Source organism: Zonotrichia albicollis, chromosome 15 (genome assembly GCF_047830755.1).
Source record: "Zonotrichia albicollis isolate bZonAlb1 chromosome 15, bZonAlb1.hap1, whole genome shotgun sequence".
In the NCBI taxonomy this organism is placed as follows: domain Eukaryota; kingdom Metazoa; phylum Chordata; class Aves; order Passeriformes; family Passerellidae; genus Zonotrichia; species Zonotrichia albicollis.
The window spans coordinates 14443456-14455415 of NC_133833.1; the positions used below are offsets into that span (position 1 = coordinate 14443456).

Consider the following 11960-nt stretch of genomic DNA (forward strand, 5'->3'; position numbering starts at 1 on the left):
CAAGAACAATATAAAATTCTAAGGAAGAGTCTGCTATTTTTGGACAAACCTTTTGTGATCTTTAAAGACAAATTGAAGTTAGGAACTGGAATATTTTCTATTTTGGGACAAATTATTTGTGGAAAAAACTTCTCCAAGAAATGTTACATTTTTTTATTAGTTTGGTATCTTGTAACACATGACGCTGCATTTAATGCTGACACCCAAAACCCTGTTAGGCAGACAGACAACCAAGTACTTCAACTTAAAAAGCTGCTAAAATATTTGAAGAAGTGCTCAATATTGCCCAGTGCACACCCAGAGAAAATGGCAGAGATGACAATTCAATAGGACAGTTTTGCTAAACTGCCTTAAAATACTTGGTTTTACTTTGAGCTGAGAAAGTGAGGAAGGCTCACTCATGGCATCCTCTGGAACTTTCAGGATTATTTATTGGGTACACCAGAAATAGCTCACAGTCTATTAACACTTGTATTCTGCACCAGTTAATTATCACATTCTTACCTGCCACAGGAGAAAAGGAAAAGATCAACAGAAAAAAAAAAGGCCCAAGGATTCTGGAATAGTCCCCTAACTATTAGCATGCACCTTGCTTCTCCTATCAAAATGTTATCTTCCTAACAGTAAAATACTTATCTTCTGACACATTTCACACGAAAGTCGATTTCTCACTCCTCCCCTCTATTCTGTCCCTCTCTCCCCAGACTGAAATTGCCAACCTTGACAGAATCCAGCTCTTGAAATAAAGTTTGGAGACACACATTAAAAGCTGCATTTGATTGCGCTGTGATTTTGGAGATCAGAACCTCAGCTCCACTAATATGAAATTTATCACCATTTCTGTTATCGTGCCTAGAAGCACCCTCACAACAGCTCGAGATCCCTTCACATTGAGCACTGTGCAAACAAAGATTTCCCAAAGGATTCTCTGCAAGGAAAAAAGAGCAAAGGGAGGAAACAGAACCGGTGAGTGCAGCAGGCACTGCCCTCCATCCAACACAGCCTAACTTGCACTCTGGATTTCTAACTGATAGAATTAAAATTACAGTTAATTTCAAGTTTTGTAAAACAAACTGTTGGCTTTGGAGGGGGTTTTTTAGTTTGGGGGTTTTTTTTAATATATATTTTTGGGGGGGGGGTTGGGCCTTTTTTTTTGGTTTTTTTTTGGTTTTTTGTTTTGTTTTGTTTTGGGGTTTTTTGGTGGTTTTTTGGGGTTTTTTTGTTTTGTTTTTTTTTTGAATTATTGTTGTTGATTTAGGTTTTTTTTTCTTAACAAGGGCAGTTCCTCTCAAGAAACTGCATCACAATGGAAGGAAAAAAAGAATAAATCCATCAGAAATGGAGCTCAGCACCATCCTCCCCGCATTTTCTACAGGCATGTTGACAGGCTGTTAAAAATGGGTTACTGATCCCCAAACCATTGAGCTCCAGAGCAGCCTGTCCTCCCCTCCCAAGGAGCCCTGGCTGACACAGAATCACCAATCTGTGTCTCTGCAGAATCAAAGGTGCAGAGAAAACACCCTGAGAAACTGCAGGCAGCCCCTGTGTGCTGTGCTGTGGGTGACTGCAGGGATGCAGAGACAGCACCATGTCACCACTGTGTCCCCACACCACAGAACAGGGGTAATTAATTCCTAAATACAACAATTAATTCCCATTAATTCCCAAATAAAACATTAATTCAAATTAATTCCCAAATCCAGCACTGCTGCCGCAAACCACACTGACCAGGGCAGCCAGTGAGGCACCACCAGGGAAAAAAACCCATGTATTACATATATTATAATATAACTTATATAATCTACTATATATTGTTGTGTCCCAAAATCCCCAGTGCTGCTGCACTCCAACAGCATTTACAGGTGTTTAAAACTTTATCAGTACCCTGGTGCTAATTCCACCAGGCTGATCCCTCTGCAGGAATAAAGGCAGGCACAGCATCGGACTCTCCTGAGGAGTCCCTGTGACAGAAAGTTAAGAATAATTTCTGCAACTGTTGAGGAAAACAGGTAAAAACAAACTGATGGGAACATCAATTCTATAATTAATTTAGAAGCAAATTTCAGATAGATTTGAAGGCTGATCAATGGAAATTGAAGACAAGATCAGCTTTAAAACTGGGTTTTCTGTCTCATTTTAACCACACTCATGTTTACTGCAAATGCTCCCTTCAGCAGTGACAGCAGAGGAGATTTGAAGCAATGGCTACAGTCTCATTTCTACCTGAGAGACAAAATTAGGGTCTTAGAAAAAGAAGTGGATCACAAATAGAAAGGTAAAAATCTAATTAAGAGCTCCAGAAATCTATCAATCATAAGATAAAAATCATATATTGCAGCCATCAAACAGATGGTGTAAAAGCAAAATACAAAAATTTATTCTGACAGAGACAACTGACAGACCAGATTCAGTTGCAGAGGGGAAAAAGAAAGCTGAAAATAACTGGCAGAGGTAAGAATCAGCCTCTTAAATTCCCTTTTCTGTGGAGATGGCCTTCAACTCAATCTCAGATTTGCTGAGTACAGAGCACAGACCTGCTCCCCTACCTTTGATGTGTTTAATGCCATTAGACAAACTGCCAGGTGCTCACAAGGCCATTTGCTAATGGGGAAGAAGCAGTTCTTGCTATTGACAAGATCCATTCAAGATCTCAAATGATGATATGTCTGACTAGAAAACACTGAAAACAGACTTGGAAATAAAGCATTACAGATCTCTGGAGAAAAGACTTGAAAAATACTGAAAACAGAGCCTGGGCCATATTGCAACCCAAACATGACTGGAACCCAGCCTTTTCTTATCCTAAATATGACTTACACAACAAACAAAAAAGTGGAATTGATATTGCTTTGATATTGGCAAATTGTCCCATAAGAGGGATGGGAGCCACCAGAGCAGTCACAGATCAAAATCCATACTGTGTCATGCTGAAGCAATGAGAATAAAGAGTCAATGAGAACTTCTGGAAGTTTCCTGTGACCCCAGAGCAGAAAGGAGCCAAGGACAGGAGGAACATTTCCACCAGCCTGACCCTCAGACCTCACAAGAGGACAGGGAATAAAACTATTATAAACTAGTATAAACTATATACAAAACTACGATAACATTTTCTGAACACCACTGCTCCATCTACACCCTCTAACAGGATGGAGGGACAGACAGACAATCCCCTGAAGGAGCCTCTAGCCCACATCCCTTGCAGTCAGCCCTTCTTCATGGTGTTGCCAACATCATTCTCCTTGGAAAAGCTTTGCTCTTTGAGATTCACTTAGGATTTGCTCCCCAAACTTATCTTCATTCCTCACTCAAAGTTACAAACTTCTGTGTCTCCTCCTCCTTGTTTTGCCCTGCAGGATGGACAATAAGCCCAACAGGAAAAGAGAAATCCCTTCAGAGAGCAGTGGGACCTCAAGATGTGTGAGGGGATTCCTACAGCTGCTCCACACTGTGGGAAATCCAGCAACACAACTTTATCAAGGGTTTTGGGAAAACAAAGCTTCAAGTCATTTGGGGTGTGAGCTCCTGGGAGGGAACACATCCTGGTTGCACAAACTCACTTCTTTACATGCAATCACTGAAATTATTTGCTGAATACCCTCATTAGAACCAAGTCCTTTCCCCCATTATCATTATCCCCAAACATCTTGTGAGATTTCTGTGAAAAAATCATTTTTCTCTCTCTATGGAAGTTGAGGAGTAGCCTAAATACTCTTGAAAACACAGACAACAAATATACAACAAATACAGTTAATGTCCATGCAGGACAAGCTGCTTTTGCTTTACACATGCCTGGAAATGTTTGTATCTGGCAGTGACATGGCAAAAAATGACAGGTAGTTATCACTGTAAAATACAAGGAAATTTATACAACTACAGTGCCAACAAAAGAATATCAGGATTTACTTTTTTTTTATTGGCCTCACATCCCTACAGGTAAGCTGCATCTGTATTTTTGGCCACATGCTTCACCAAAACCATACAGTGCACAAATTCCAGGGGTACAAAAAAAATATCATCATCTGGATTTCAGGACTTCCTAAAAGACATGAGCTGCTCTTCAGAGGGGCAGTTTTCCTTTGGCCTAATTCCTTTGCATGAATCAATACCCAGCTGCAAAAGAAAGAATATGAATAAAAGTAAATAGTCTCAGAGAAGCTCATTAAAAGGTCCTGCAGGAAGTAGCCAGGTCTCTTTCATCTCAAAATATAATCCAAATTTGTGCAAATAAATACAGGCAACATGACAATGGCCACTGCTTGCTTCTGCAGCTACCAATTTACAGCAGCTAATTCCATCCTCCTTCCTGCTCCCATCACTTCAAAACCTTGTCACAGATTTAATTGCACCAGACTGATCCTACCCAGGTCTGTGCCAACATCTATTCAAGCACTGCTAGTCAGAGTTACATTAGGAAAGGGATTTATCCCCATAAAATCAGAGAATTCAGTGGGTTTTTCCCAGGATCAGTCTCTCCAAGAGCAAGTTTTCCAATTTAAAGCCATGTACATCCACTTACTGACACATGACCTAGGGAAAAAAATATCTGAGAAATGCTCCATGCAAGGTTTTGGAGACAATTACTACAAACAAATGAGTGGTAATCCCCAGTGGGAAGAGCTCTAGAAAAGCAGAATGTCAGTGTAAGAGTCACATAATTATATTTGCATGTGTTTAACATCTCCTTCTGCAGGAATATGGAAGCATTCAAGACAGGAGCTTAGATTTAATTTGGAGACAGAATTGAGGAAGTTGAAGACTTATTACAAGCCAGTGCAGCTCCAGCAGCTCCATGCACCTAGGCCAAAACCACCATAATAATATATTTGTGTAACAGAAACCCCAGACCACATGAAAACTCAGGAGTAAGCAGATGACTAAGCTTCTAAATTGCACCTAAATGTGGACACACTCAATTTAGCTGCTCAGACAAAGCACAGAAAAGATTAGTCCTGCAAGCTTTATCAATTTAGCAAGGTAAAGAATCCTTCAAATGAGAGGCAAAACAAAACAATGACTAACACAGGAGAGCTATCAATTAAACAAGAGCCTAAGCCACCAAACAAACTCATCAAGAACTCAAACATGGTCAAATTCCCCAAATAAGCTTCTATACATATGTAATGTGCTGCTGGCAGACAGGGAGATAACCAGGCATGAATGGGAGGAAATTCACAAACGCTCATGCTTCACATTCAAGCAGGAGGCAGACACTGACCCAGAAGACTTCTGAGCACTCTCTCAGAATCACTGGTTCCTTTCAGAGCTGAAAAACTCAGCTGTCAGGCTTTGATCTGTGCTCACTGCATTTATGCATCATCTCAAACTAAACCTGGCTATCAGCATTACTAAGTGTCATATACAGCCACATGTGTGATATTCTACATATATAGAAAGCACTCCACTGAAGGAAATTATATAAATAATCACATCTGAGAAGTGAAGCACCATTAAGGAAACTCTGATTATGAGAGTTTGATGGAGCAATCCTAAGGAACATTCCAGAAAGGTAAAATATTTGGGATTCTCATGGATGTGTTTACATATCCTTAAATTTTCTTCCTTTATTAGGTCAAAATATCTTATCAATTGCCCAAATAAAATATAAGAACCACTGTGCCCACTCCAGAAGTTATCTAATAAATTAGCAGTTTTTCTCCAAAACACAAAAAAACCAATCAACTTCTATTTTTGGTGAGGTGCTGAGCTGCTCACAAGTGTGGAAGGGATCAGTAAATACCAACAACAACCACGAGGGCAGCTCTGCCATCCTGCTCAAGGAGCCCTGTGGAGCACCACACTCTGCAATATGAGGAAATATTGTAAATATGGAATATGATGCCTATCCTGAGCATCCCTTCTCCAGAAAAAGCATAATTGCAAGTTGCTCCTGGAAGTGACAAGGATTTGCTTCACCACTTATTTTCTCCAGATTGAGTAATTTCACTGCACAGTTTTCACCTCCTTTTAGCTCTCCATGAGAGGTGAGCCAAAGCTTCCATCCCAACCACACAATTAGAAGACTTTCATGGAATGTAATCACAAGGTAAAAACTGCAGCACAAACCTAACACTACTTGCTATATTTGCCAAGTTACTATTAAAGATCAGCCTGTAAAAATTAAAAACAGAAGTATGGGATTGTTTTATAATTCTCTTTCTGTGATCACTGTTAATCTGTGGCTTTCCTTCAAGGTAGAAATCACACGTAGGAACCTCCAGATCTTCAAAGTGTTCACAAAAAAAAAAGAAATCAAGCATGCATCTCATGCCTCATGAAAAATCAGTACTCAAAGCTAGCTCATTTAATAGAACTGCTCAATAAGAAATTCTTTTCCCCCTAAAGATATTTCCCATTGTTTCCTTAATGTCATATTTTCAGTTTTCCTGGGTTTCATATTAACACAAATTTGAATAATATTTAACTTGGCTCCATTAGCCCAAACAATCTGTAACATTTCTCCAAACATAACTCTACAAGCTCGGTGGCAAAATATTTTAAGTGCTGCCATTAGATCTTTTACTAATTAAAGCAAAAAGTTTCCGACTTGAACAGGTATGTGGAATTTTTAGCTCAGGAGAATGCAGAGAGAAATAAATGCCTTTCCAGAGCACAACAGTTTAAAAAGGAACTTCGTGTGTGGCCACCAAGAAACTTGTTAAAATTATTTTCCCAACATATAAACATTTCTCTGAGATTAAAAATATTTTTGTGATTTCAGATAGGATCAATTTGGTCTTATTTACATGCTAAACATACGAGTAAGAAGATTACACATCAACCCACTGTTATGTCAGAAATAGTTACAGGTTGCTGTGGAGCACAGGGCAGAATGAGATACTCTGATATATCCTGTGGCTGACTGACGTTTCACCTATGAGCAGAATTCACACTCAGAGGCTTTTTCTCTCTACCGCTTACATCAGAAAGCCCAAGTCGGTGCAATTAGTAGAAATCTAGATGTGAAGAAACTGATACAAGCTTTAAAACAGTTGTAATGAAGATGTTGGTGAATGCCACAAAAGCAGTGAGAGGCTCACAATGGACTGACAGAAATGAAAACTGAAAACAGTATTTAAAATACAGATTAAAGTGTTACCGCATGACCTTCTGTATCCTATTTCCACAAGGTTTCAGCCACTGAATGATCCAACAATACACTATTTATATATGTAAAAAAACCCCAAACAAACCACCCAACGCAGCTACATTTCACATTTATCAGTGGTGGTATCTCTGAGGTTAAATGTTCAAACTGAATATTGTGAAATCGCTACTATTGTTCTTCTTGCAGCCATTAATCTAAAATTTAAATCTGTAAATAACACCAAAAAGAACAAGACCAAGACAATGATCATGCTCTCCTTCATTGTTTTTAACACTTAGCCTGCCAAAGCCAAGAGCTTTCTTCTTCTGGCTCAGCTTCCTGCAGCAGGCAAGGGAAGTTCACATCTCTGTGATGTTCATTCTCACAAATGAAACCCAGTAACAACACGAATCCAGCCCCCCTGAAACTCCAGCTACAACAAATTACCATTTATGAAATGGTTCTCAGGTGGCCAACTAACCTTGTGCTTGTGAATCACTTTAACCAGCAATTTAAAAGTTTAATTCCAGCCTTTAACTCTTTAAGCCATTCACGCCTCGCCAGCGAAGCACACACACCACCCGTGTTATCACACATTCTTGGCATGCTCCCCTGGTTCTGCCTTGTTGTGGGGTTTGTTGTTCCAGATTTGGGGTTTTTTTTGGCTCTGAAATGCCAGCCTGCTACCCACCAATTTTAGAGCACACAGTTCCAGGCACAGAAGTTCAGGTTTCTCTAGCACTGACATCTGAAAGCTATTGCTCACACAGCTGAGGTTAACGGAGGGCTGATAGGGCCACAAAACATTAAAGCTTGTAGAATAATGTAGTAAGAAAGCTGCATATTGCTATCATTTAAGAGCTCTCAGCGCTATAAAATGCATTTAGAAACAGCCAAGCATTCTATAAAATTTCATTCTGGGACAGAACTTAGCCTTTAGGAGTGCTCTTTGCACACAAACTTTGTTTGCTTAGTAACCTCATCCAGCTTTCTTCCTCCGAGTAAAAGCTGCCTGAGAATTTGAAGTTTCCCCAAGTCTATGACCCAGAAGGAAATAAAACAGGAAGTCAGGCCGTACAATCTACAGCATTTGCTTACAAGTTCAAGAACATTTGAAGTCAGGGCTAACCCACAGGAGGCGCAGCCGAGTGCGTTCTCCTGGGGTCACCCCGGAGCGGAGCGCGCTGCGGAGCCCGGCCGGGGCTCGGATTAACATCTCCCGGGACATGGCGCCTTAACATCCCTCCGTGAACGTGTTCCTTTAACATTCTCCACACAGACATGTCCCTTTAACACCCCTCTCCCTGGATATGTCCCTTTAACCTTCCCCCCTGGAATGAACGTGTCCCTCTAACATGCCCCATGGACATGTCCCTTTAACACCCCTCCCTGGTTAACATTCCCCCCCATAGACATGTCCCTCAACATTCCCCTCTGGATGTGTCCCTTTAACATTCTGCCCCACCATAGACATGTCCCTTTAACATTCCCCCCTGGAATGAACGTATCCCTTTAACATTCGCCCCCGGACGTGTCCCTCTAACACCCCTCCCTGGACCTGTCCCTCTGACATTCCCCCCGCCATAGACATGTCCCTTCAACATTCCCCTCTGGATGTGGCCCTTTAGCATTCCCCCCCACAGATATGTTCCTTTAACACCCCTCTCCCTGGACATGTCCCCTTAATATTCCCCCCTGGAATAAACGTGTGTGTCCCTTTAACATTTTCCCCTGGACATGTCCCTCTGACATTCCCCCACTGGACATGTCCCTTTAACATTCCCCCCTGGAATGAACGTGTCCCTCTAACACCCCTCCCGTGGACGCGTCCCTTCAACATTTCCCCCTGGACCTGTCCCTCTAACATTAATGAACGTGTCCCTTTAACATTCCCTCCAAGACGTTCCCCTTTAACATCTCCCCCATAGACATGTCCCTCTAACACCTCTCCCTGGACATGTCCCTCTAACATTCCCCCCGGAATGAACGCGTCCCTTTAACATCCCCCCCATAGACATGTCCCTCTAACACCCCTCCCTGGACATGTCCCTTTAGCATCTCCCCTGGACGTGTCCCTTTAACATGTGTCCCTCTAATGTTAAGGAACGTGTCCCTCTAACATCCCCCCCAGATATGTCCCTTTAACATCCCTCCCTGGAAGCATCCCTCTAACATTGCCCCCATGGACGCGTCCCTCTAACACTCCCCCTTGGAATTAGGGTAGCCCTTTAACATCCCTCCCTGAATATGTCCCTTGAACATTCCCCCCTGGATGTGTCCCTCTAACACTGCTACATGGACATGTCCCTCTGACACCCCCCTGCAATGAATGTATCCCTCTAACATTCCCCCCTAGACCTGTCCCTCTAGCATCCCCCTCCCTGGACATGTCCCTCTAACATTCCCCCCCCCGGCCGTGTCCCTATCTCGCACCGGGCACTCCGAGCTGTGCCATCTGCTATGCATTAAGGCACGTCAGAGACGCCGTCCCCTGCACCGAGCGAGTGCCAGAACTCTATCAGAGAACTCAACTTTGCTTTCAGCCTTTCTCCCTAGGAACTCACTGAGCGAGTAAAAAAACAGCCAGCTAAAAAACTCCCGAGAACTTGCAATACGGGGGATTTGCTACGAGCACATTCATTATTCTCCGTGCTCCCCACAGCGTTACGTTGCTATCATAAACCCTGAGGCAGATTAAAAATTGAATACCCCGCTTCCCCGCAGCAGTTTAAAACAGAAATTAGAGGCTGCTTAATGTGACTTCTCCGTTTGAATTAGTTTATGGAAGCAGCCGGTTTGCCATGGTGATGAAATCACCATGCTGAGAAAGTAAGGAGAAACTGCTACTCAGCCGCCAGGTGAAAACATCCAGGTTTCTAATTGCATATTTAACTGGTGTTTGCACTGACAGCGATTACAGCCGGGAGCACTCCAGGTACAGCTCCCAACTCCATTTCAAGCAAGTCACTGCACAACCCGATCAGGCGGCAGCTGAAAGTTCCCGAGAAACTCTGGAACCGATCGCCTGTACAAAGGCACAGCGGCAGGAGCGCTGCGAGTCCCGAAAAGCTCCTCCCCTTCCCTCCTGAAAACATTAATCCGTGCTGGATTGCTGAAACTCCTGTTACCGAGCGCTCTGCACTGATAGGCAGGTGTTGGGAAACTCGTCCCAGGTGTTGCTACAAGCGCTCGAGAAGCCCTTAGCGGTTTTACTTACAGCCTCTCCGCGTTCCTGGGAATATCCCTCGGCACAGTTTTGAGTCCCAGTCCATGACAATCCACGTTGGAAGCGATACACGTACACTTATGCGGGCATCCTCCAACAGGCATCCAACTCAGGGAGCTCCAAAAGCTCAGGATGGTTCCAAGGCACAGAAACGCACTTCTCCCACCACACAACATGGTTCTCGATGGCTTCGGTGGGTATAAAAAGTGAGCAAGAGCAGCCGGCCCTTAAAGATGAAATGCCTCTAAGAAAAAAGGGAAAAGAAAACAAGAGGCTCTTAGTACAGCCCAAGGGAACCCACCACTGCCATCATCGCCGGAGCACCAGCAAAGCTTCAAAGGCGCCCGAGAAGGTCACGTTAGGTGGAAGAAGGTGGGGAATTGCCTTTCGGGCTCAGGTTTCTTTCTGTTATCTACGAACGGTACCAGAAGGCAGATAGTTTAACAGAGCTCGAGCCAGATGCGTCCTCAGATGAAAGAGAACCCGGGAGCGGAGGCAAACACACACAAAACATCCATCAGGAGCGGCGGCAACCTCCAAAACAGCCTCCTCCGCTCTGCACCGCCCCACCTGGGCCGGGCAGGTAACCCGCGGAGGGCACGGCCGGGGCTTCGCAGCGACCCCTCCGCCGCGGGCCCGCCCCCGCCGCGGGCAGTGCTGGGGCCGTGCGGGGCTGTGCCGAGCCGTGCCGGGCAGTGCTGTAGCTGTGCTGTAGCCGTGCCGAGCCGAGCCGTGCCGGAGCAGCGCTGCCGCCGCTGCCGAGCGCGGAGCGGGGATGGAGCGGGGCGCGCCCCCCCCGCCGCGCCATTGGCCGCCGCGCCTGACGTCACCGCCCGCCCGGCCCGGGCCCGCCGGCCGCGAGTTCGGGACCCGCGGGGACCGGGACAGGACCGGGACAGGGACAAGGACAGCGCGGAGCGGGGCCGGCCCGGGGACAGCGCGGAGGGCACTCGGCAGCGCCTCGCAGCCCCTTCTTCCCTTCCCCGCCCGGCGCCGCGGCGGGGTGACGCGACTCTCGGAGCGGGGACGAGCCCCCCTCCCCAGCCCCGGTTCGGGTTTCGGGAAGGAATGTGCGGGCAGGAGCACGGGAACGGGCGCGCAGCGGCCCCGCGCTGCCCCTGCGGCCGGGGAGGCTCCGCCGCCTTTTGTTGGCCGCGTTCGCTCTCGCCGAGTACCCCCTGGCGGCGGCTGCTCGGCCGGGGACACCGGGGCACCCGAGCTGTGCTCCCGGCACACCTCCGGGGACAACCAGGCTGGGCTCCCCGCACTCCGCCGGGGACATCGAGGCTGTGGTCCCCGCACATCGCTCCAGGGACACCCGGGCTATGCTCTCCCCGCACACCGGCACCGGCCCTGTCCCGCTCCAGGGACACCCGGGCTGCGCTCCCCGCACACCGGCACCGTCCCTGTCCCGCCCCAGCCCGAGTCCTTCCCGTCCCGAGACTCCCCTGGGGTCGCTGCTGGGCTCCCAGTGCTGAAGTTCAGCACCAAAAGTTGAAACTTGGAAAAATTTGCTTAATAAGACAAAAGCAGGGTCCCTGCGCGTGGTCATCCTGTTCTGATTTGGTGCGTATTAAGGCTCAGATGTTTTACCTAAAGAGGGCCAAAAAAGGCAGCGCGCCCCCAAAGTCCCAGAGCACGGGGAAAATG

At 45.7% G+C, this 11960-nt stretch overlaps 1 protein-coding gene across 4 annotated transcripts in view; it reads right to left on the minus strand.

The window, feature by feature from the left end:
* SLIT3 (slit guidance ligand 3) overlaps positions 1 to 10486 on the minus strand; it is a 482838-nt gene extending 472352 nt beyond the window's left edge. For all 4 annotated transcript variants that reach the window (XM_074552528.1, XM_074552527.1, XM_074552531.1 and 1 more), the window contains exon 1: positions 10302 to 10486. In XM_074552528.1, the coding sequence (XP_074408629.1) occupies positions 10302 to 10486 (185 nt within the window). The remainder of the gene's footprint in view (positions 1 to 10301) is intronic.
* Positions 10487 to 11960: the final 1474 nt, after the last annotated feature.